This window comes from Chiloscyllium plagiosum, unplaced genomic scaffold, assembly GCF_037043375.1.
Source record: "Chiloscyllium plagiosum isolate Xiang-an unplaced genomic scaffold, Cpla_swu_hap1 HiC_scaffold_14, whole genome shotgun sequence".
NCBI lineage: Eukaryota > Metazoa > Chordata > Chondrichthyes > Orectolobiformes > Hemiscylliidae > Chiloscyllium > Chiloscyllium plagiosum.
In genome coordinates, this window is record NW_028270152.1 from 67196551 (window position 1) to 67223552 (window position 27002).

The 27002-nt window shown below is 42.8% G+C and overlaps 1 protein-coding gene and 1 long non-coding RNA gene across 3 annotated transcripts in view; one reads left to right on the forward strand and one right to left on the reverse strand.

Annotated features, from left to right (window-relative positions):
* LOC148147981 (uncharacterized) overlaps positions 1-27002 on the reverse strand; it is a 114900-nt gene that overhangs the window by 28539 nt on the left and 59359 nt on the right. Inside the window, exon 2 of the long non-coding RNA XR_015759427.1 lies at positions 18864-19032. This is a non-coding gene — a long non-coding RNA (uncharacterized LOC148147981). The remainder of the gene's footprint in view (positions 1-18863; positions 19033-27002) is intronic.
* The window catches only part of LOC122559172 (ras association domain-containing protein 1-like), an 88108-nt gene continuing 66460 nt past the window's right edge, over positions 5355-27002 (forward strand). For both annotated transcript variants that reach the window (XM_043708549.2, XM_043708550.2), the window contains exon 1: positions 5355-5745. In XM_043708549.2, coding sequence (XP_043564484.2) covers positions 5412-5745 — 334 coding nt within the window. In that variant the 5' untranslated portion in view covers positions 5355-5411. The remainder of the gene's footprint in view (positions 5746-27002) is intronic.

The window sequence follows — 27002 nt, forward strand, 5'->3', positions numbered from 1 at the left end:
GAACATCTTTTCTCCCCACTGTTATCAGACTTTTGAATGGACCTCTTAAATGTGAATTCTGATCTCTCTCTCAGCATCTTCTTTGTAGCTATAACACTGTACTCTGAATTCTGTTCTGCTGTCATGATACCCTTTATATGGTGCAATCTGCCTATACACCATGCAAAACAGCAGTTTTCACTGTGTCTCAGTAAATGTGACAACAATAAAGCAATCAGTCAATCAGATACATGTGCCAATGCTGTAATACAGACACGCAGACTGTTGCTTTCTGCTCTCCACTATTTATGATGAGTTTCTGATAACCGAATGTAATGTAAGAATATAGATTCAATTGCACTTCCTGATGCATCTGCTGTGACATATATTTTTACATGCAGCTTTGGCAGAGATGCTATCTTCATCTTTATCATGCCAGTTGCAGTATGATTGTTTCTTCCCATTGGGCATCTTTGCACAGTAATTTAGGATGAGGCTTTGTAATCTTTGCATGCTTGCGAGGAATTTGTGATAGCGTTTGTAATACCAAGACACAATGCCAACTCTATCATGTTGGGATCACACAAATGGCTTTGACATTTTCCTGTGCAGGCTTTATCCAGTTGTTGTCACCCTGTAGTCTAGAAAGTCAATCTTCCATGCTGTGAGTGTGCATTCATCCTTTTTGAGCAAATTGTGATGTGAAATTCAAGTGAACACTGCTGATAGCCACTTGTTGTGCCCTGCTTTTTCCCTTCCATGAACATCAACAGAAAGTGGATGTAAGGAATGTCAGATGAGTCATGATCCAATTGAATGGCAGAGCAAGCTCAAGGGGTCAAATTGCCTATTCCCATTCCTATTTCTAAGTAGCTGTTGGATTGTCCAAAGTGGATGCTTGTCTTGTTAAATACTTTAAGATTGACTAGATTTGAGCTGATTTAATCAATAATACCATCCATTTCTAATCATTGCAACTCCTGTGACACTTCAGCACAGATTGTAAATGGCAACTCCTCAAATTTTGTGAAACTGGTATAATCGATGTGAAGGCGTCAATATGAAGAGCATGACATTATCTCCTTCATCTCTCCAAATATAGTGAATAAGGAAGGATAGTCATCTGTGTTATTGCTAATATCAATGAGTGCTATGGTGAAGCCTGCAACTTTGAAGCCAGGCCTCCTGAGAGGTTCACCCCGAAGACTCTTAAGCTACATTGAAAACAAAGCTGCTTAGGGTGACATTTTTGTAACATTTGGAAAGAGTGATCTTTACAGAAAGGACAATCATTGTGAGCTTGAAAAGTGCCTTTTGCGGTGAGGCATAGAACACTGATTTTGACTCTGTTGCTCAAAGTAAATAGTTTTACCCTAACAGTGATGAGCAGCAACACCAGGATGCCTAAGATCTCAATGAAACAATCCTTAAAGTAATCTGGTGCTTTGCAAAGGACAAAGAACAGTACAGCACAGAAACAGGCCCTTCAGTCCACCCAGACTGTGCCAACACGTGATGCTTTACTAAACTAAAACCCTTTTGCCAATATGTGGTCTGTATCCCTCAATTTCTTGCCTATTCATGTATCTGTCAAGATGCCTCTTAAATGTTGCTATTCCTGCCTCCACCATGTCTTCTGACAGCACATTTCAGGCATTTACCATCTTCTGTGTAAAAAGTCTGCCTTGAAACATATCCTCTTATCTTAAACGTATGTGCCCAGTAATTGACATTTCTAACCTGCAAAAAGATTCTAACTATCCATGTCTCTCATAATCTTTTTCATGTTGTCCCTCATCCCTCGACGTTCAAATGAAAACAAGTCAAGTTAATCCAATCACTCTTCATTGCTAACGAAGTCCAAACATCCTGCTAAACCATTTCTATACCCTCTCCAAAGCTGCCACACCCTTCTGAAAGTGTGGTAGCCAGAACTGTACACAATATTCAAATGCGGCTTAACTAAAGTTCTATACAGCAGCAAAATGATTGTCTACACACAGTGTTTCACTGTTGCAAAGAGGCATGTCAAATGTATAATGTCCTCCTCTTTGGTGAACTGCACATCTTTGCAAAACAATTCCCTTTTGAACACGAGGTTGCAGGCTTTCCTCTGTGAGTCAGTGATCATTTCCACAGATTGGGCATAGTTTTGAACGTAGCTAACCATGATGGGCATGTGTTGATGAGATTGCAAAGTCTCCTCCTGCTTAACCCTTTTAATTGAGCTGAGGGTGTACAAGTATGTAATCTCCTTGAATGTAACACTGCTGCCTCACAGCGTCAGAGAACCCGGGTTCAATTCCACCCTGCCATTTGCTCCAGTTTCCTCCCACAGTCCAAAGATGTGCAGGTTAGGTGGATTGATCATGAAAATTGGAGGGTTTACAGGGATATGTTGGGGAGTGCGGTGGCCTGTATCTGGATGGAATGCTCTTCAGAGAGTCAGTGCAGATTCAACGGGCCAAATGGCTTCTTTCCACACTGTAGGGATTCTATGATTCTAGGTAACATGGTGGATTTGCTTTGAATTGGTAAGATTGTGGCTATCTTATAAAGTAAGGTAATCATTTATGAGGGGATATGTCGTTAGTTTGTAGAATTGAAATGGGCCATGGTCTAATTAATTGGTTAATGAACCAAATTTAACGTAGAAGCCAATGGCTGCAATCATGTAGTGTATTGTTTGATGGGTTTGCTATTATAATGCAATGGTATAAAGGTATAACGAAATGTATAGCATTCAAATATTACACTTGTCTTTGGCCAAAGTATTTTTCAAGAGCTACTTGCTTATGTATCAAATGCAAATGTGTCTTTTATGAGCTGCTGGAATATTCATTAGCCTTCTGTTCTAAGGCAGTAGAAGTATCATTCTCTTGAAACCCCATCTGTAATGTGTGATCCTATAGCGAGCAAGTGGGTGGTGAACCTTGAAATCCATTAACCCCCTGGTATAGGCTGCCTACCAGCAAAGAAAGAAAAGGTACAAGAGTGAGTAACTGTAAACTTTCCTGCATCATCCTCATTCCACATTGTTGTATATTTTAATCTCTCTGCTCAACACCAAGATGACACACCAGCTTCTTTATTTAATAGGTTTCATTGATAGCATTTCAAAATGTCTGCTCAGTGCTTCAGTTCTGGCTTCCAGCGCTTTCTGCAGCTTATGTACTTTTCTCAGAGTCCACAGCCAAGCTTAACCAATCAAGCACAGTGATCAGCAATTGGAGTCAAACACAGGACAATCAAACACTAAAAGGGGATCCTGACCACAGGCTGGAAAGGTATGAGGATCCCTACCTCAGCTATTTTCAGAATCCTCAGCTGTCATATATGGAGTCACAGGTAGACAGGATGGTGAAGAAGGTGTTTGGTATACTTGCCTTCATTGGTCAGAACATTGATGTTAGAGTTTGGATGTCATGTTGCAATTGTACAGGCCAATGGTGAGGCCACTTTCAGAATACTGTGTACAATTCTGGTCACCCTTCTATAGGAAGGATGTTATTAAACTTGAGAGGGTGCAGAAAAAGTTTACAAGGATGTTGCTGGGACTGGAGGGTTTGAGTTGTAGGGAAGGGCTGAATAGGCTGGGGCTGTTTTCCCTGGAGTGTCGGAGGCTAAGGGGTGACCTAATAGAAGTTATAAAATAATGACAGGCATGGATAGGGTGATTAGACAAAGTCTTTTTCCCAGGACAGGGGATTCCAAAACTAAAGGGCATAGGTTTAAGGTGAGAGGTGAAGGATTTTAAAAGGACCTGAGGTGGTAACTTTTTCACGCAGAGAGTGGTGTGTTTATGGAATGAGCTGCCAGAGGAAGTAGTGGAGACTGGTACAATTGCAACATTTAAGAGGCATCTGGATGGATATATGAATAACAGGGGTTTAGAGGGATATGGGCCAAATGCTGGCAAATGGGATTAGGTCAGATTTGGATGTCTGGTCAGCACAGATGAGTCGGACTGAAAGTCTGTGCTTTGTGACTCTATGATTCTATATCTATCTAGCAATTAATTTTAAGCGTTAGGTTTCCCATCTCTTTAAAAGATGAGATACCACCACTGGGAAATGCCAGGCAGTGAGGGATGGTTGCTTTTCAATCCCAAGGGTGCAACTGGGAGTGATGGTCATTGTTGAACTGCACTCAGTGAGAAGAAACAGTGATGGACACCACACTTGTAACAAGATGAGTGGGTCTGGTAGCCATGCAGATAAACCAAGAAGAGGGAGGGGCTAGTGGATTGGTGAGGAGATAGATTGCAAAATCCAGTCCCCAAAAGGTAAAACCCAGCTGTATAAATGCACAGGTATTGAAAATGAGGCAAATCGGCCAACGACACTGAATCCTGGGCACCCATAGATTGTATCTTAACTGTGCTGATAATGTGGTGATCACTTGCAATAACTTCCCAAGGTGAAATAATTTTTCCTCACTACAGACAACTGTGGGTTACCATCTTCCCCATTCCCCATATCACGCTGTAAAGCCTGAATTCCACATTGCTGCCTGTGAGCAGAGGAGCCCCAAATCTTGTATAATCAACTTAATGGGAGTGGTGACTCCCAATATGGGGGGTCCTGCCCTGGACTAATGGACAGTAAAACATAGTGATGCCAGCAGCACTAGTCCGGTTGTTTCTCATAACCAAGCCCAGTTGAATTATGCGAGTAGTCAACCAGCGATGCACTTCCCTATTTGTAATTAACCAGTTCAGAACCAGTACACACTCCCTAGAGCCAGTGGGGCTTGAACCCGTGTGGTCTAGCTCAGAAACAGGTGGAAGGATTACACTTGTAAGAGTGAGTTTACGTTTATTGGATACCATTAGCCAACATAGCCACTTGACTGTGACTTGCTCACTTGAAATTGGCCCTTGAACTGGGGACGGTTCTGTGACAGTTCTTACACACATAGAGTGGTCCATCCAAGTCTAGTGGCCAGGCCAGAGGGGGAAAAGAAATCTCCTTTTCTAGCGAAAAGCTGCGATCCGAACATTCTCACAGAAGAAACTTGGACAGCAGCCCCGCCCACTGTATTCTTCATCCAAGTTACATTAAAACTTCAGGGGGTCACACCCCCATATACATACACACACAGTCACTTTAAAACTAAAGGGTTGTTGCTGTGTGTTGGTTGGCTGATGGGCGGGTCCTGACCGAAGCTGTGGTCGGAGTTCGGGGCTGAGTTGGAGATTTGTGAACAGCGGGAGAGGAGCTGACACTGGAATTTTAACCTGGAGCAGGATTTATCCCCGTTTCTGGCTTCACTTGCCTGTGAGGCTTGGATGAATAAAAACACATCGACTGAAATGTTTTCGTATCGAAGATTTTTTCGGATCGTTTAATTCTTCACCCCCCCCCCCCCCCCCCCTTTTCTCTGAGTTTGAGACTGAGTTTCCCTGCGCAGTGTAAACTCTTCTCCTCCCGATGGCGGAGCTGATCGAGCTGCGAGACCTGAGAGAGGACACGCTGATTCCCGGCAGCAGCCGCTCGGTGTACCGCTCGTCCGGCCTGGAGAGGACCAACGCCATGAGGATCAGTCCCAGGAGCCGGGCTTCCAGCGTCCAGAGCCCGGATAAGACGGCCAGGCAAGAGCGTAGGAGCAGGCAGCAACTGCCGGTTATGGACCAGGAGCTGAGACAGACCGAGAAACTGGGGGAAGGACACGATTTCAATCCTTGCACCCAGACTCAGCCCAGCTGGTGTGACCTGTGCGGCGACTTCATCTGGGGACTTTACAAACAGAGCCTACAGTGCGCGAGTAAGTCTCTCTCTCTCACACACACACACACGTGTCTTGTTTTACAAACATGCATTTTAAAAAAAAGCCGAGTTAATCTGAAATGCGAAAGAAACAGAAAAAAAACCGATGAGACACTGCATCATTAGTAAAAACAGAAATTGCTGGAAAAGCTCAGCAGGTCAGGCAGCATCTGTGGTTACCGTGGAAATCTGAGTTAGCGTTTCCGCCGAGTGACCCTTCCTCTGCCTCTTTATCTTTAGTAAGAAGGCGACTTATCACGCTGTCCACTTTAGGGAATACAGTTCAGGGATCAATTCCAAAATTCAGGAAAGATTTCGCAGTGTATGTTAAATGGATTGGATACATTTTCTTTCTTTTTTATGTTACAATTTATTGTATTCGCCATCATATCAAACATATTCTATGTAACTCTTAATGTACATATTATGCTATCAAACTCAGTATTTTCTCCATATTACTAAGCTCTTGCTGCATCCTGTCAGATCTGCTATATTTAAATGCATGCTATCACACACAGTACACCGTACAGTATTCTGGGTTTGCTGTCAGGCTATATATGGTAATAGATTAACACTGAGGCTTTCTCAATCTTCCAAATAGTCGGTTTAACAAAAGGAATTAGCTTTGCAAGACCAAACAGATAAAGTGTATTCAAAATGCACTGTAAACCTTCCAGGTTAGATTGTCAACTCTGAGTAGGTGGAAAAGGCACAGAAACTGATGAAAGCAAGATGAAAGGGGCCACTGTCATCACAATTACATGCTTTTGAAACTTTTCTTATTTAAGTTGTTGCTAAACTCTTGAAGCAGTTCTGTATGAACTCAATAAAAAGACCTGACTGGGTACCAAGCATCTTGTCTGTGTCAACTAGGAGAAAGTGAGGACTGCAGATGCTGGAGATCAGAGCTGAAAAATGTGTTGCTGGAAAAGCGCAGCAGGTCAGGCAGCATCCAAGGAGCAGGAGAATCAACGTTTCGGGCAAAAGGGCTTCCTGAAGAAGGGCTTATGCCCAAAACGTCGATTCTCCTGCTCCTTGGATGCTGCCTGACCTGCTGCGCTTTTCCAGCAACACATTTTTCAGCTCTTGTCTGTGTCATCCCAGAGTGATGCCAATTGTCACAGAGTGACATCAGCAAGTTTTGAGAAGATTTGAAACTCAGGTTGAGGTTCTGGATGTAGGTCTGCTTGCTGAGCTGGAAGGTTCATTTCCCGATGTTTTGTCACCATACAAGGTAACATCTACAGTGAGCCTGTGAAGATGTTACCTAGTATGGTGATGAAACGTCTGAAAATGAACCTTCCAGCTCAGCGAGTGGACCTACATCCACAGAGTGATATCTCCTCTCATTGCCCTGCTGACAATGAGGCTGGTTGACTGTCAGAATGAGAAATCTCCCTGAACCTACCTTGCTCTGTCTGATATTTGTGTTCAGCTTCAGTTCAACAGCACTCAGTGATTCAGAAATTTTGGCAGCGATTTTTATCAGTAAGCGATGGCCATCTTTGCCTGCCAGCTGTGCTCACTGGGGACAAATGGTTGGAAAGTTGTGGACAAGCACCGGCAGTGCTGAAGCTGATGGGCAAGACTGCCCACTGGAAAGCGCTTGTTGAAGGAAGAAAAGGATGTGTACTTAAATGGTGTCTTTCACAAACTCTGGATGTCTCTCATCTTCTCAGCTGGTGACGTATTTTTGTAGTGTCATCACTGTGGTAATGTTTTCAGCAGATTTTGGCATATGACCAAGTTTCTTGGCTTGGTGTTAGATACACCCTGTGTTAGTTGGATGGAGTTGTAAATAATTAAAATCCCCTATTGGAATGTAAATATTCATTTTCTTTCTGTAACTGGGTGTAAAGAAGCTTCATCTACCTGCATGGTTGGGAATATTAGGTAGCTGAAAGGGAGTCAAAGGTTTTACAATCACTGACGTCAATGAAGAAGTAATAAATGGACATCTCGGCCTGACAAGTAGAAAATACTTTATGACCAAGAAGTGGATTTGAAGACTGATTAGCCATGGTGTAATTGACACTGAACACTGAAGGGATCAAATGGCCTAATCTTGTTCTTATTGTTTAAGCTAGTGGTTTGAGACCACACTCAGAACTTTCCTCACATAGAAAGTTCATCCCAGTCAGAACTGTCATCTTTCATGATTCGGAGATGCCGGTGTTGGACTGGGGTGTACAAAGTTAAAAATCACACAACACCAGGTTATAGGAGAAAGTGAGAACTGCAGATGCTGGAGATCAGAGCTGAAAAATGTGTTGCTGGAAAAGCGCTACTGTTGAAGTCTTCCATTGTCTTCCCAAATGAACCTTCTCCATTTGGTTCTGAGGGTCTCCCATGAGTCAGCAGGGATGCTTCTCCTTTTCAGGAATAATTTTAGGACATTCCTAAAGCAGATCCCTGAGAGCCTCCAGCTCCGAATGAGTTCGCAGTTGAACAGTTGCTTTGGGAGGTGTCCTGTCAAACAGAACCAGCTCTGAATGATTAACACTTCTGTGCGGGACATGTTGGCTTGGGAAGGGTTGCTGCTGTTGAACTGCAACCGTATTAGGAGGAGCTTGAGGTTTGGTGGTAGTATTCAAGTAATCTAAATGTGCCTGCTTTTGATTATCTCAGTCTCTGAAGCATAAAGGAACACAGGGCTCAGTGCTGTCTGCTAAACTGTAAGCTTCATTTTGGGTTTGTGGTCCAGATCCTCGAATAAGCTGAAACAGTTAATCAGTCCCTGATGAAGGGCTTATGCCCGAAACTTCAATTCTCCTGCTCCTTGAATGCTGCCTGGCCTGCTGTGCTTTTCCAGCACCCCACTCTCAACTCCGAATCAGTTAAAGGCTGACCTGGCACATTGTAAATGATAATGGATCTTGTCATCTCTCTGCCTTTAGCAAGAAGAAATTACATGGAAATAACAGCATACGCAGAAGGCCACATTTGCACCTTTGCATATCTGCCAATGCGCTCTCATTGGTCACAACCATCTACTCTGATCCCTCGTCCGTCATCTTTTTCCCTATCAATTATTCATTTAGTTCCCTTTGTAAACAATAGTATAATCTTTCGATAGCTAAATCTGACATTGTGTTCCGATAACCTGTACTGCTTGGCCAACTGTGAAGGTGATCCATCACATGACTCCTCAGTACTCGTCGCCTTGCATGTTCACAAACACAGTGTCTACCTTCCTAGATTGGAAAGGAAACGGGCTCAGATTTGTCCAATTGGATGACTCTTGATTGGTTGTTTCCCATGGCTAGTGATTCTGAAAATTAGAAGTCATTTTGCGAAGGCTCACGTTTTGGATTGTAGTGAAGAGAAATTTCTTCAGTCAGGGAGTTATAAACCTTCAAAATTCTCTCTCAAAGTATCCTCAGTCAATTAAATATATTCAAGACTTCTGGTCGGCATGGACAGGTTGGACCGAAGGGTCTGTTTCCATGCTGTACATCTCTATGACTCTGACTCTATTTTGAGAGAATAGGGAAGAAAATTAAGTTGAGGATGAAATTTGAGCTGTGAGCTAATGACAGACCACATTAGAAGAGTCAATGACTTCTGCCTACTGTGATTTATTATGATTTGGAGATGCTGGTGTTGGACTGGGGTGTACACAGCTAAAAAATCTCACAACACCAGGTTATAGTCCAACAGGTTTAATTGGAAGCACACTAGCTTTCGGAGCAACGTTGCTCCGAAAGCTAGTGTGCTTCCAATTAAACCTGTTGGACTATAACCTGGTGTTGTGTGATTTTTAGCTGTGATTTATTATGTTTTCATACAATTTTCAATACTCTTTTTTTTCAAAATGGAAGCATTTGAAGAAAACAGAAATTTTATATTTTATGTCCCAATGACTTTTCTCTCAGACTGGTCATAGTAGAGCTCTGGAGATGGATCTTTATTTCCTGGAGACACCAGGAAAGTCCTGGAGGGCCCTTTGGCAAAGTATGACCAAAAACCAGAAACTGTGCAGAGGTAAAATGGACACTGTTTCTTTATTGCTGAACAGCACTTATAAAACATTGCCCCTGATGGTTTTTCTGATTTCTGTCTAACATATATTTTCATGAGAATGGATGCCAGATGCCTCTGCTATCAGACTTCCTCTGATAGCACCGGCTCTGCATAAGGTAAGCTGTTTCTCAGAAAAACCTCAGGCTACTAAATTCAGAGCTGCTATTTGTAGCAGGCATTCAGAAGAAAGGTTTTAATATTTGACCACAGGTACAAATTGCTCTGCTGCAGGACTTGTTACAGACAACTGTTAATGCTTTATGCGAAGCGATAGAGGTCACATATACTGATCATGGCCCTTTTGGACAGTACATAACATTCAGGATAGCTGCTGGAGTCGTGTTTCCTGAGGACTTGCTTCCCCACCGTACTTTAGCAATGACTCTTCTTGCTTCCCAACCCTCCACAAAGCTGACATTACACCTCTTTGTCAAATGAATGAAAGCTATAAAAATTCTGTCCCACTGCTCTCTCTCTGGAAGTTGAACTGTGGTGTCCCCTCTTTCTGGTACCATTAAGGCCAACAAAGTATTCAGATGACCGTTGACTGTAGTCAGTATTCCCACAAGACCATTTGTGTGGAACTCTGTTTATTTTTGTTCAACTGGAGAACAGGTTCAAGTCCCACATTTTCTAGTGGAATACACTTCCAATGTGAGAAAGTGAGGGCTGCAGATGCTGGAGATCAGAGCTGAAAATGTGTTGCTGGAAAAGCGCAGCAGGTCAGGCAGCATCCAAGGAACAGAAGAATCGACGTTTCGAAACGTCGATTCTCCTGTTCCTTGGATGCTGCCTGACCTGCTGCGCTTTTCCAGCAACACATTTTCAACACACTTCCAATGTGCCCTGTGCCAATATTCCTGATGTGGAATTGCCGGTATTGGACTGAGGTGGACAAAGTCAGAAGTCACACAACACCAGGTTAGAATCCAATAGGTTTATTTAAAATCACAAGCTTTCAGAGTGCTCTCCTTCATCAGGTAAAGTCCACTTCATATGACAACGGGACAGTGCTCCGAAAGCTTATGATTTCAAATAAATCTGGTGTCATGTGACTTCTGCCACTATCCCTGGACAGTGTTAGAAGGAGACCTAAACAATGTTAAGTTGCAGGGTTGAAAATTAAAATGTTACATTAGAATAGCTGTATGGTAACTCAGCCCAGCTAGTATCTTCTGTTACTTACTGGATCTACTGATGATAGTCTATTATCAAGTAACCCCTCGTTTGGTCCTATCTACTGCGGAGATCCAATATTGTGAAATTACCTGCCTAAAGCTATCTCTGTCTCCTTCTTTAAGACCGGTGTCTTTGACATGCCTACTGATATAGGACAAAGTGTGAACTGCAGGTGCTGGAGAGTCAGAGTTAAAGTGTGTGCTAGAAAAGCACAGCAGGTCACGCAGCATCCGAGAAGCAGGAGAGTTGATGTTTCGGGCATGAACTCTTCATCAGAAACCCGAAACATCGACCCTCCTGCTTCTCGGATGCTGGCTGATCTGTGCTTTTCCAGCACTGCATTTTTTGACTACTACTGATACATTCTTCTTTTGTTGAATGTTTTGTCAGGGCACCACATTGGGGCTTGTAACTATATAGGCCTCAAAATTGAAAAAAATGCTGATATTAGTTTTTGAATTGTTAAGGTCATTGATTTGTACTTTATTGGGCTTTTAGTTAGAGCATCAGTACAGCATAAATCTTGGGTTGATTTTCTGTCACTTGGTTTTGCTGTTTATGATGGAAGATCCTGTGTATTAATGCAGTGTAGTACACTTGATACTATGTGTCTGCTAGATCTTGGATTGGCACTGTGTTTGGGGGTGACATGTGACTAGCTAAGACTGCCAGCCTCACTGAGTAAAATGTCACTGCCCGTCCTGCAGTCCAGTGCCATCCAGTCCCTGTGTTTTTCATTTGTTTAATAGGTTATAGAACTAACCTGTTATGTTTCTTAAGACAGTCTCCATTGTGTAGCATAGATGATTGTGGTATAGGGTGACTAGCTGTACCCGATACGTTTATGAAAAAACCCTTCATGGACACAACATTGTACTTTGCTTTAACAGCTAAAACTACTCCTTCTGGTTTAAATGCTATCTTTCATTCTGTTAATTGTTCCGTTGAGTTGGCAGAGAGTGTTGCTGAACAAGTAACAGCTGTGGAATGAGTAATTTTCCCTATAGAATATGGTCATTGCAAAGAAGAAATGAGTGCCTTTCAAAATGTGTGTGTTTTCAATTTTAAAAAGAGCTGCTTTGAAACAATTTCCCTTCACCCAGTTTCAATTGAGTGTCTAAAATGTCACTTTTTTTTTTTCTCTGGCTTATGTCTGTATTTTTCTTCACTTGTTCATGGGATGGGTTATGTCACTAGCAAGATGTTACCCATCTCTAATTGCCCTTGAACTGAGTGGTTTGTGAGGCCAATTCAGAGAGCAGTTAACATCCAACCACAATGAAGTGGGACTGGAGTCACATGTAGGCCAGACTCGGTAAAGTCTTCAATGAATCAGATGGGTTTTTACAACAGGGAGAAAGTGAGGACTGCAGATGCTAGAGATCAGAGCTGAAAAATGTGTTGCTGGAAAAGCGCAGCAGGTCAGGCAGCATCCAAGGAGCAGGAGAATCGACGTTTCGGGCATAAGCCCTTCCTCAGGAATGAGGAGGGTTTTTACAACAGTCGACTGTTTAATTATACCGTTAAGAGTCTAGTTTTCCATTCCAGATTTCCATTAATTAAATTTAAAGTGCACCAGTTGCTATGATGGGATTTAAACCCTTCAGATTACTCATCCAGTGACATTACATTAGGCTACCATTGCCCCCAAATCTATCATTTATGCTGAAAGAGCTAATATTTTAAAAGGTAAACATCCTTTCCATCCCTTCCAATTTTCTGCCTTTTTCTCTCATGAAGGTAGTGCCTCGTTTACTGAGTTATAGTAACACAGGCTATCTGAAAACCTGTAGGTGAAGATGAAGAGAATAGATTTAGCGAGTGAAGACCTCAGAAGGGGCCTGGGAGAGTTTGGTAGTTTTTAATGTTGAGATATATTTGGTTACATTGGACCCTAGGTTGTTGACTAGTCAATATTGAGAGATCAGAGAATACTAGCCAAATTCTGAACTCTCCCTCAGTGCACCCCTGCTGCAAGGATATCCAGATTTTTCACGACATATTTGTTTTAGATTTCCTACAGTATAGAAACAGGCCATTTGGCCCAACAAGTCCACATCAACCCTCCAAAGAGTAACCCATCCAGACCCATTCCCCTGCCCTATACTTACCCCTGACTAATGCACCTAACACTATGGGCAATTTAGCATGGCTAATTTACCTGACCTGCACATCTTTGGACTGTGGGAGGAAACTGGAGCACCCAGAGGAAACCCACGCAGACATGGGGAGAATGTGCAAACTCCACACAGACACAGTCACCTGAGGCTGCAATCAAACCTGGGTCTCTGGCGCTGGGAGGCAGCAGTGCTAACCACTGACCCACTGTGCCACCCAATTTGTACATTTCTAACTCCTTCCAGATTGCGAGGTTCTGTAAAGAACTCTAAGAATGGAAGGCCCTGTGCAGTGCTCTCTTACAGGCAGCATTGTCAGCTACCTACTGGACCTACTGATGATAGTCTTTTATCTAATAACCCCTCATTGGGGCCCATCTACTATACTGCTTCGAGAGGCAAGTGTCCACTTCAGACAAGTGGGTTCGCTGGATATTCTGAAAGACTCGTCAGTATGTGGCTGCACATCTTGTCGCAAGGTTGGGAAGGAAATGTCGCGGCACCACAGATCTGTCCATCTTCATCCTCTCTTTTTGCACCCGTCACTAACATGTCCTAAAACTGGCTCAACCTCCTCTAAGCATCTTTTTTCTTTAGTGTTGCAAAGGAAGGATAAAAATAGGTAGAAGATGCAGCTGTACTTATAAACAGTCTCACATTGAAGGGCTGCTTATCAACTTGATAGCCAATTGTTTAATGAACAATCTGCTGGTGAAGTAAAACCACTTCTCACTGGGGCTAGAGTTCAAGGTTGTGATATTGTCAACAAGGCTGTCTTCATATTTGTGTTAGATCCTCCTGTCAAGGTTGGATCATTTGTCCCACCACCAAGAGGTCACAACGTCCAACTGTATTGGAGGATGGAAACAATGACCTTCAAGTAGTCTCTCTGTTACAGTGCGTTTTCTGAGCTGCAAAATAATGTTGTCAAGAATCTGACCACACACTGGCCATTTGGGCTCCTGGTCCAATCTGAGGGGGAAAAAACTCACTGGATTCTCTCAGAGACAACAAAGCAGAGGAACTAGACTAGAAACTAGTATGTATCATGTCAATGTGAACGTCTATCCTGAGCAAAGCGTGAGCGACTTCCAAAATAACTCCCTGATAAGAGAGTCATCTTGTTGGCCATTCTAAGGTCGGGCCAATATTTCTGGGTATCAACCCAGAAGTATTGATTCGGAATAGCAGGAGATGGCAATGTAAATTTTTTACGTTTAACTGTAAGACAGAGAAACATACCACCGTCTTCCCTGGGACATCCAGTTTCTTGCAGGTAAGCAGAACAAATTAACCCTTTAACATCTCTTTCTCTCCTTTTATCATTCCATGATAACGCCTTTTTCAGCTTCCATTTTTGTTATCAACTTATTCATTAGAATCTTACAGCCAGTATGTAAACCAGTTATTGACATACAATGATCATAACAACAAAAATTACTAGTCCATGCAGTAGATGTGATCCTCCCACGTGGGAATAAAGGTTCACCAGTACAGTTCTTAAATCCACAGTCATCAGTGACCACTCCATCCCCTCTAAGTTGAATGGAAACAAGCCACTTATCCAGTAAACTCCAACCTGAAAACAACATCCAGTTTGTCCTTGCACATGACTCCATGGAGAAATCTGACCTCTTGGATAAGGGCAGTTAAATACTCCCATCTTTGCAGGGATGCTTCTGATGGAGGATACCAGCGCATCTGAGTGTGATGTGTGGCAGCTGCAGCAGCAGGGTAGGTGAACGCAGCATTCTTTGCTATTTCTGCTCCCGCTCTGCTGTCAAATGTAACAAAGCCAACTGGCTGTTGTGATATTACCTTGATCAGTGAACCTTCATATCCCTTAAATGATTGAAAGACAAGGTAAAGCTCACGTGGCTTAATATCCATAGGAAGGCAACTGACAAAAAATGTATGGACTTCCTCTTCACTGTTATTAGTTTCTTCACTTTTCATGCTCAGGACTGGGGAGCCGATTGAATTTGTTATGTCCCCCTACCCCGGGCAGGCAGTGCTGGTACTGGGAGAGCAGGAGGGGTCACCAAAATGGGTGCAATACTATTGTCTATCAGAAGCGCTGAGCAAGGTTCCCAGGAATGTGACTTGGCGCTGAGTGTGCAATGGGTAACATTTCCAGGAGGGTTGGATAAATGGAGTGGAACTTGGATGAGGTTGTGGAGGGGCAGACAGTGGTCCGAAGGCATGCTTTATCTCCGAATTCCAGGGGGACTCTAATCTCCTTTTCTGAGAATTTATAGTTCTGAGGACTCTAACCTCCAATTTCAAGGGGGAATTGAACCTTGCTGGGACGAAGTTGTCAGCATTCAAGTTCGTAAGTTATCTCAAAGATTCCATCACTACAGAGCCTAGGGGACGAAGGGTCGACTAAGTGATACGTTAAATGAGAGAGATCAAGGTAACGCTTACTTAGTGGGCCCACTAGGTACCGTTGCGCAGGCGATCACATACTCAATCTGCCTAGAAGCTCCATATATGTTGGAATCCCACTCATGTTGCCAAATATTAGGTTCCCTTCTTGAGATTCTTGCACGCTTGATGCAATTGCAATACGCCAACTTCTGTGAGCAGCCAAAATTTATTAAGCAAGAGCAAGCTTTTGAAGGATCACTTCACACTCTTTGCCATGCTTGCGAAGCGTGTCAGGCAAAGCTGCCTGAACAAAGGGACCAGTCCTCTCCTTTATACAAGATTTTACATCACAGTCAGTAATGCCCACAAGACATCCCCCAGCCACTCCCCCACAGTCACATGCCACTCAACACAATGTAGTGATTTTCTGGAAATACTCAAATGTGATTAAATTGATTCTGAATTGCACGAAATGGCTACATAAAATTTTTACATTCTACCTGCAAGTCAGAGAAACATACTACCCTCTCACTGGGACATCCAATTTCTCGCATGTCAACGGAACAAATTAACCCTTTAACATCTCACCACCTCAAAATCTGCATCACTTCCTCTGCAAGCTCATTCCATATACACACGAGCATCTGCAGAAAGAACCTTCTCACCTTAAAGCTTTGCCCTCTAGTTTTGGACTCCCCTGATCTGGGAAAAAGACCTTATCTATTCACCCTATTTATCTCTCGTGATTTTCTAAACCTCCATAAGGTCACCACTCAGTCTCTGACCCTCCAGGGAAAACAGCCCCTGCCTATTTAGCTTCTCCCTATAAACCAAACCTCCAACCCCAGCAATATATTTATAAATCTTTTCTGCATCCTCTCAAGTTTAACAACATCGTTTCTATAGACGAGCAACCAGAATTGTACACAATATTCCAAAAGTGGCCTCCCCAATATTCCTTAGAACCTCAGCATGACTTCCAATTCCAATACTCAATGTATTGACCAAAGAAGGGAAGCATGCTAAATGTTGCCTTCATCACCTTATCTACCTACAATTCCACTTTCAAGTAACTATGCACCTGCAGTCCTAGGTCTGTTTGTTGGGCAACACTCCTACCATTAACTATATAAGTCTTACCCTGGTTTGCCTTAACAAAATGCAACACTTCACATTTATCTAAATTAAACTCCATCTGCTAATCCTGGGTACATTTGCCGATCTGATCAAGGTCCCATTATAGTTTTATAATCTTCTTCACTGTCCACTATACCACCTATTTTGGTGTCATCTGCAAATTTACTATCCATACTTCCTATATTCACATCCAAATCATTTATATAAATGAAGAAAAACAGAGGACCCAGCACTGATCCTTGTGGCACGCCACTGCTCACAGGCCTCCAGCCTGAACAACAACCATCTACCACCATCCTCTGTCTCTTCCCTTCAAGCCAATTTTATATTAATTAGCCAGCCCTCCCTGGATTCCATGTGATCTAACCTTACAAACTAGTCTACCCTGGGGAACCTTGTCAAATTATTTTTCCTGTGATTGTGCCCCTGTATTTTACATTCCCCATCCAGTGGCAACATTTCTCAACTTCTGTCAAGCTCCTTCAGAATTGTATTGAGATCACTTCTCATTCTTTGAAACTCCCTTCATCGGTACGGTACGGTATGCTTGCCTTCATCAGTCAAGGCACAGAGTATACAAACTGGCAAGTGATGTTGTAGCTGTATGGAACTTTAGCTGCATACAGAAAGATGTGGAGGCTTTGGAGAGGCTACAGAAAAGGTTTACTAGGATGTTGCCATGTCTGGAGGATATTTAGCTTTGATGAGAGATTGTACACACTTGGTTTGCTTTCACTTGATTGTCAGATGCTGAGGGGCGACTGGTAGAAATATATACAATTATGAGGGTTGTGGATAGAATGGATAGCTGGAGTCTTGTTCCTAGGGAACATACATTTAAGATGAAAGGAGGGAAATTTAAAGGAGATGTGAGGAACATGTTTATTTAGAGTGGTGAATGCCTAGAATGTGCTGTTAGAAGAGGTGGTAAAAGCAGACACAATAGCAACGTTATTGAGGAATCTTAATAGATACATGAATAAGCTGGGAATAGAGGAATATGAGCTGTGTAGAGGCAGAAGGTTTTCAGTTTAGAAAGGTGTTATGTGTTGATGCTGTCTTGGTGGGCTGAAGAGCCTGTTCCTTTTGTTCTTCGAAAGCGTAGACTCACCATCACTTTCCATGATGAGCACAAAACTCACAGCAACATTCAGATCAGCGCACACACCCCAAACACAGGAGGAAAAATACATTGCTTTTGATTGCTTTTTGTTTTTCGATGAATAATGTTAGACAAATTAGAGATTTATAATTTTTCTTCAACTCTGAAGTAAAAAGAAGAACTTTAGATAGCACCTTTCACAACTTTCAGGCAGCCAGTGATACACTTTTGGTGTGTAGTCATGATTGTATGGTCATCGGAAGGCAATGAGATAATAGAGTCATAGAATCCCTACAGTGTGGAAACAAGCCATTCGGCCCATTAAGTCCACACCAACCGTCCGAAAAGCAACCCACCCCAGACCCACCTCTCCAGCCTAACTCTGTAACCCTGAATTTCCCATGGCTAATCCACATAGCCTGCACATCCCTGAACACTATGGGTAGTAGTTTAGCACAGCCAATTCACCTAACCTGCACATCTTTGGATTGTGGGAGGAAACCGGAGCACGTGGAGGAAACTCACGCAGCTATGGGAAGAATGTGCAAACTCCACACAGACAGTTTTCTGAGCGTGGAATTGTACCCTGGTACTGTAAGGCAGCTATGCTAACCACTGAGCCACCCAATGAGGATCAAGTAATGTGTTTAGTGTTAATGAATATTGGTTAGGACATAAGAACTCCCTCAGTCCTCTTTTAAGTAGTGTCCAAGAGTATTTTATGTCCATCTGAATGGACAAATGGTGCTTCTATTTAACAATCCAAAAGGCAACATCAGCACTTCCCAACAGTAGCTTTCCTTCAGTACTGTACTGGAATGTCAGCTGAGATTACATGCACATTTCTTTGGAGTGAGACTTGAACCCACAACCTTCAGATTTGAGCATTACCACTGTGTGCCACACTGTCAGACTCTCAGGGCTGAATCTCTTTGTTATTTTGGCTAAGTCCGAGTTGCCTTGAGTCTTTTGGAGCGTTTTCCGACGTGATGCCTAGCAAGTTCTCTCATCATTATCCTGCCAAATTATCTACCGCACTCCAATGGCATCTCTCACGTCCAACTTCCACCACATCCTACCATCTGCCAATCCAGGAACAACTTGCTACTCAGCAGTTATCCCAGAATTCACTGGCAAACCTAGCACCTGTGTCACATTTTAAACGTCTGCATGGTTCCTGGCACGTACCTTGGAAATGGCACTCGGGGTTTGCAGACAAGATCCTGGAGATTCCGCTAGGCAAGATGGTGCACAGAAGAATCTTCCTCTTCCCTCAGCACCTGCAGTGGTGGCCATGATGGCAGACTATGCTAGTTGGTCCATGGTTGCCAACCTGGGATAGAGCAGCCTCCGCCATCTGGAGGAATACACAGCAAAGTAGGAAGAAGATCAACGTTCTTTTTCACTCCAACACTGTAAATGTAATTTCTGTATCTCTACTACCTCACACACTTATTCTATCTCTGCCTCTCTACACATGCTCTACCACTTTCACTATTGTCTGCAACATCTTCCCCACTGGCTCTCACCCACTCCAGCTCAGAATACCACTAACACTGCATGCTTTCTGCATTACCTACTCACTTGGACACCTCCCCATCTGCACCGACAGGTAATAGCTATGCCACTCACTTGCATTTTCCTCAGTATCTGCTTCTCTCTCATTTCAGGAAGTAAACAAGCCCACAGTGGGGCAGAAAGACTCAAGGCAGGTGGTGTGCTGATCAACATTCAGCTCCTCTCTCCTTTTTAAGGGGAGGATTCTGTCTCTGACTGCCCCGAGCACGGCCTGGACTAATATTAGAGGCTGCCCTTGACTTACTGTACCAAGACCCCCTGAGCAAAAGCTATCTTCTCTGACTTTACAGAAATCTGCTGACAACGATGACTCTCTGTCTGCGCTACATGGCAAGCCAGCAGTAATATGTGCCTGGACTCTCTGGCTGAGGGGTGAAGTGAAAATTGGCAAGGCAGTGCAGAGCAGAACAGAGATGCTGTGAGCATCCAGGCAGGCTCAGAGCGAGAGAGTGCTATGACAGTGAGTGAAGAGCCTGAAGCTGCAGTCTGGTCGATTCCATGAGCTGGGTGTGTGTCCCTGAGTGCATAGTGTCCCTTGCTGCAGCATTACAATGAGAGAAACTAGTGCACCCTGAGATGCAGTACTGAAGTGCTGAAGCCTCCTGTAAGTGGCTCGGAGACGTGCCATGAGGGTTCCTGGAGACTGGTATATGTTGGGAAGCATATGGCTGGTGCCAGTGGTGTGTGTCTTGAGATTTAGTGCCTAGTGTCCAACACGAATGTTATTTGGATTAAGCAGTGAGCTGAATTCACCCAGTACCTGCTGTGGTTTCCGTGACTTTTTCTGATGTAGAGCTTGTTTGTCCATTTTATTATGTTGAGAGGCTGAATATTAATGGGTGAGTTGGGCTGTTAACAAGATGCTTACTGAGCAACAATCTCTGTCAATTAGCATTGCACTGCTGCCTAGCGAGTATCTCACCACATCACTTGTGAAAAGCATAAAAGATGGAGCAGGTTTCTCTGGAAATTGAGTTGAGCCTCACCATACTTGTTGCCTGACTCTGTTGGAGATGTTGACTTAGCCAACATCACTCGGATGTCTACAAGATCTCGCCCTGTGTCTTTAATCTGTAACACTTCCTATGCTGAACAAAACCAAACACTGTGCCCCAGATAACAGCATCTGAGCCACCCACCCTATGCCGTGTGACTCTCCTGTCAAGCAGCTCCCACACTGAAGGTCAGGGTTATGGCGCTGTTCCAATATAATGCAGAACAACTAGTATCTCAAGATGCAGTGACCTTACTCAAAGTCGTCTCACTGTACAAACAACCTTGAGTGTTTTGAACTGTGTGTCGCACCCTGTGCTTCCTTTCCCTCAATCTGAGATTTTGGCATTCTCCAATCACCTAGCAGATGTTATGAGGATTGTGAAAGCACAATTTATCATGTATTGATGGAGGCTGGTGGGATGGGAGGATGCTGGAATATATAAGTGGACCTTTGCCCTCCTTGGAATTATTGTACTCCAGAAATAACATTTGTTGAACCTTCAGAGAAACAATCTAATTACACAGAGAGAGGACATATAATTTGCCTGCGACTCTGGCCTCTGTCGTTTGCAGAAACGAATATGTTTGCATTTTGTAAAACAGGATGTCCTGCTCAGATCTCATCTGTATTGTGTTGTTGTCATGGCAACGACTGTGGTTTGTGGCTCGAATGCACTTCGTGATATTATCTGATCAGCTGAAGACGTTTAGAATAATGGTGAAGACAGCAATCTTTGAGCCAGCCACATTATCCGGGAGAGCTCAAATAACAGCCTTCAGACAAGAAAATGATAGCGGGAGTAAGGAGTGCTTTTGTTAAACATAAAGCACATTTAATCCACACAGCTGCCGTTTACCATGTTTAAGTTTTTATCTGGAACGACAGTTCAAATTGTTAAATAAGGAAATGATTCAGGTGGAATGAGTTTTAAGAGAACATTTGGCATTCGTGTGATGTAGACTGTATGATTGGAATGCATATTTTAAAATAATTTGTTGTAAGTTTGAATTTTTGTTTTTTGAGTAAAGAAAATATGGGTTTTCTGTGTGTCTGAAAGTTGTCGGTTTTTCTGTAGTCATGGTGATTTTCTTTTAAAACAATTTTTGAAGCTTTAAAATTAAATTTTTTTTTGGTAGACATAGGTAGGATTTTATGACCAAACAAGATGAAACAAGCTACATTAGAAGGTCAGGAGATGGTTTTAAGTTTGTTTTCTAGTTTTACTTTGAGTACAGAGCAGTCCTGTGATGTTTTTGTTTAAGATGCTTGCCCCATACATCTGAGAAGAGAAAGATACTCTGTAATTACATTACCTTTGAGTAAAGAGTTAATAATAGTCCCAGACCAGAAATATCAGGATAATATCCTGAAGAGGATACTTAAAGCTGAGAATGTTTAACACTAGCTGTGTAATAACTCCAGGAAGAAGCTGTCTGCAGTTTCTGCCTAATGAGTAAAAATCATGAGTGATGTAAACCATCCTCCTGACCTGGAAATCTATTAATGTTCCATTTTCATTACTGGATTGATATCCAGGAATTCCTAAGATGCTATTAGAAATAGGGACTCTGATATGAATATTGTACAAATGGTGTTTTGTTTACTATATGAATGGTGTTTTACAAAAACCTTTCATTTTATGAAGGAGTATTTTGAGATTACAGTGTAATTGGATTGTACTTTTACTGTAGGTTTAAAAATCTTTGAATAAGTCACTAGTTTGGTTTATTCTATTTTGTCTTTATTTCTTTTGTAAATAAACTTATGTTATATTGCTAAAGCAAAATCTGCAGCTTGGTGTGCTTACATTTCATTGAGAGACCACTTCTTAAATCAAAATGTGACCTATTAAGCTAGGTTTCTGTCTGGGATTTGACTTGTCCAGTGATAATATCAGCAGGGATATAACATTACAGTGAGGGAAAGTGTAAAATTGGAATGGTGTCGACTGCATGCAGACTTCGTTACAATGAGGGAGCATTACAAAGTTGACATGCTGTTACCTGACCTGCATAGCAAGCTGTGGACACAGGTTAATTGTGAGTCATGATCCCTGCACATGGCTTTCCAATTTTAACTTTTGAAATAGCAGCACCAATATAAAATATTGTCAGCTCTTTACTCATTCACTTTTAAAAATATTTTAGTTAGGATTTCCAATACTGTCCATATTATAATTATACATCTGCTGTTGATATAGTTTTAGATCCGTTTCCGTGCAGTTTGACACTGACTCTAATACTGGAACATCCTCAGAACCCCTACACTGTGAAAACAGGCCATTCAGCCCAACAAGTCCACACCGACTCTCTGAAGAATATCCCACCCAGACTCACTACTTGACCCTTTCCTGTAACCCTGCATGCCCCATGACTAATCCTACGCATTTGTGGACCACAGGCAATTAACATAGCCAATCCATGTAACCTGTACATTTTTTAACATGCACTAATGTATGGCATATTTGCCAGGTAATGTATGCTGCTAAAGTAGAGCTGAGGCTTTGCAAGGGAAACCTGGAAACACCAAATTATCTGTCATCCTGATTTGGATATCTATTAGTGTTCCCTTTTCATTACTGGATTAATATCCAGGAAATCCTAAGATGGTGCTCACTGGGGAGGAACACCCACTACCACTTTTTCAGCATATTTAGGGATGGGTCATATTTATGGCAGGGCAAGGTTGGAGTCACACCCGGCAAAAGCAAGATGGTTGTTGTTGGAGGTCAGTCATCATAGCTCCAGCACATCTCTGCAGGAGCTGTTTGGAGCACTGTCCTCGACCCAATCATCTTCAGCTACTTCATCAGTAAGCTTCCCTTCATAATAAGGTCAGAAATGGGGATTTTTCCCATACGATGATGATGATGATTGTGCAATGTTCAGTAACACTTCCAACCTGTAAGGTACTGAGCGTGCCAAGTCCACAAGCAGCAAGAATTGGGACCAACATCCAGTCTCAGGCTGGGAAGTGACAAGTACCATCAATGTCACACAGATGCCAGACAATGGCCACCTCAACAAGAGAGAATCTTTTATGTCGACCTTGACCGAGTTGGCAGCACGCTTGCCTTAGAATAATTTGATACAAAGTTCAAATCCCACTCCAGGATTTCAGAGCAAACGTTGAGGTTGACACACCAAAAGCTGCACTGAGAGAGTAGAGCACTGTTAGAGGAGTTGTTTGAAGATAAGCCATAAAACTAAGAAACCAGCTACTGATTGGGTGAATGAAAACAATCGTGTGACATTATTTTTGAAGAAGAGGGAAAGCCACCCCGGTATCCTGGCCAGAATTTATCTCACCAATGCATCACACAAAAAAAAAACAATTTGATCATGATCTCCTCATTATTTGTATGAGTTTGCTACATATAAGTTAGCTGCTGTGCTTTCTATGTTACAGAAGTGATAATTGTTCAAAAAGAACGTCCTTATTGGCTCTAAAGTGGTTTCCATGGCAGTTGCTACATAAATGCATGTCTGATCCTTTTTCTACTTTCCAACCATTTTTCCTTCATATTCAATGGCATTGCCATTGCTAAATCCTTTACTATCCATATCCTGTGGTGCTACTATTGACCAAACATACGTAGATCGCCCATTCTAAATACAGTGGCCTACAAGAACAGATCAGGGGCTGGGAACTCGATTGACACATGTCCTGTCATAGAGATGTACAGCATGGAAACAGACCCTTCGGTCCAACCCGTCCATGCCGACCAGTTATCCCAACCCAATCTCGTCCCACCTGCCAGCACCTGGCCCATATCCCTCCAAACCCTTCCTATTCATATACCCATCCAAATGCCTTTTAAATGTTGCAATTGTTCCAGCCTCCACCACATCCTCTGGCAGCTTACTCCATGCACGTACCACCCTCTGCGTGAAAAAGTTGCCCTTTAGGTCTCTTTTATATCTTTCCACTCTCACCCTAACCTATGCCTTCTAGTTCTGGACTCCCCCCAGCCCACGGAAAAGACTTTGTCTATTTACCCTATCCATGCCCCTCATAATTTTGTAAACCTCTATAAGGTCACCCCCTCAGCCTCTGACGCTCCAGGGAAAACAGTCCCAGCCTGTTCAGCCTCTCCCTGTAGCTCAGATCCTCCAACCCTGGCAACATCCTTGTAAATCTTTTGTGAACCCTTTCAAGTTTCACAACATCTTTCCGATAGGAAGGAGACCAGAATTGCACGTAATATTCCAACAGGGGCCTAACCAATGTCCTATACAGCTGGAACATGGCTTCTCAACTCCTGTACTCAATACTCTGACCAATAAAGGAAAGCAAACCAAATGCATTCCTCACTATCCTATCTACCTGTGACTCCACTTTCAAGGAGCTATGAACCTGCACTCCAAGGTCTCTTTGTTCAGCAACACTCCCTAGGACCTTACCATTAAGTGTATAAGTCCTGCTAAGATTTGCTTTCCCAAAATGCAGCACCTCGCATTTATCTGAATTAAACTCCATCTGCCACTTCTCAGCCCATTGGCCCATCTGGTCCAGATCCTGTTGTAATCTGAGATAACCCTCTTCGCTGTCCACTGCACCTCCAATTTTGGTGTAAACTTACTAACTGTACCTTTTATGCTCGCATCCAAATCATTTATGTAAATGACGAAAATTAAAGGGCCCAGCAACGATCCTTATGGCACTCCACTGGTCACAGGCCTTCAGTCTGAAAAACAACCCTCCACCACCGCCCTCTGTCTTCTACCTTTGAGCCAGTTCTGTATCCAAATGGCTACTTCTCCCTGTATTCCATGAGATCTAACCTTGCTAAGCAGTCTCCCATGGGGAACCTTGTCGAATCAAGTTTATGAGACATGATTTCCCACGCACAAAGACATGTTGACTATCCTGAATCAGTCTTTGCCTTTCCAAATACATATACATCCTGACCCTTTGTCTTCCCAAAGTCTGTACATTGTCTATAATACACAAGTCATTAGTAATGGAGTGTGATGGAATACTCCCCACTTGCTTGCATGAGTGCAAACTCAAAAGGTTTGCTGCCATGCAGCTCAAAAAGGCTCACCTGATTGTCACCCAATCACTCTCTTCAAAATTCACACCTGTCATTGTCAACACATAAGGCAGTAGAGTGTACCATCTATGAGATGCACTCCAGCAACTGACCAAGGCTCTTTGGACAGCACCTTCCAAACCACCACATCCACTACCTAGAAGGGCAAGGGCAGTAGATACATGGGACTACCATCATATTTAAGTTCCCCTCCAAGCCATTCACCACCAAGATTTGGAAATGCATCATTCCTTCAGTGTCGCTGAGTCACATTTGTTTGGTTATCCATGGTTTAAGCTCAATAATAGCTTCAATGATGAAGTTGTTTGCAGCAGCATAGAACATTGGGATATAGGAGCAGGAGTGAAGCATTTGACCCTTGAATCTTCTCCGCCATTTACCTGGATAATGGTTGATCACCCAGTTCAATGCCACTATCCCATATCTTGGATTTCTAGATAATAAAGCCATTCAAACCATCTTTGCGTGTTCAATGACCTAGCCTCCACAATCTTTAGGGACAGAGAACACTTTTATGGGTAAGAGGACCAAAACTGCATGATCTGTCTGCTGCGGTTTCGAGGTCCTCCAGTAGTACACAGAGCTGAGTGTTAACCATTGAAGCCACACTGACACCAAAGGACTGAAGTGTAGAATCCTAAAGCTACATGCATTCTGGAACCACTTCTGTTTAAAGCAGCCCTGCACGACAAAGAGACGTAGCCATGGAATGATGATGCAAGGATATTGTCAACCAGATGATTACCAATCCTCCTACAGAATGTCATAAAACTGGAATTTATGACACAGAAACAGACCATTCAGCCAACTTGGTCTCTGCTAGTGTTTGTCCTCCTCCCGAGCATTGTGCGTCTTGGCAAATCCTCCCAGTCCTTTCTGCCCCATGTATGAATTCAGCTTTGTCATAAATGCATCTCGGAACAAAAGATGTCACATTTATATAGTGCCTTTCATGAATCCAAATTTCCCAAAGCATTTCACAGCCAATGATGAAATACTGCAGTACTATATAGGGAAGCATGGCAGTCATTTGCACTCCTCCGGCTGTGGTCTTCCTCCCTGATTGCTGGCTTTTCGGGTATTCAGAAGGCTGACTGCAGTCAATCTGCTTTTCCTTGCATTGACCTTGGATTGGATATGTAACTTCCAACTTCTCAGTGTTAACTCACTTAGAGGCAACACTCTGGCTAACATCTGAGGTGATTCCCCACTGATTTGTTCCGTCTGCATCACTGCCTGTGTCAGATGGTTAGACCACCACATGTTTTTAGCTTGGAAACACAAAGAGCACATCAACTAAGTCCCAGAATAGCAGCAGTTGTGATTAACACACAATTACAAATCTCTTGCTGTGGATAGTTTCATATCCCTCCGAGCTGAATACAAATTTAAACCGAGTTGATTAAAGAGGGTTGTAATATAAGGCAGATTAAAGTGGGTTTATAATACAGAGCAGATTCAAAGCTTTGGCCAACATTTATGCCTTTTACAATGCCAATAACACACATGATCCAGTTATTCCCCATTGCTGTCTGGAAATTTGCACGCACATTGACTGCCACGTCTCCTGTGTTTCAACATGATTACACTTCAAAAACTACTCAATTATCTGTGAAGTTCTTTGAGATGTTCAAAGATTGTGAAAAGCACTTTATAAATGTAATTTCACCTTTCACTCATGCAAGATGTGAATGCA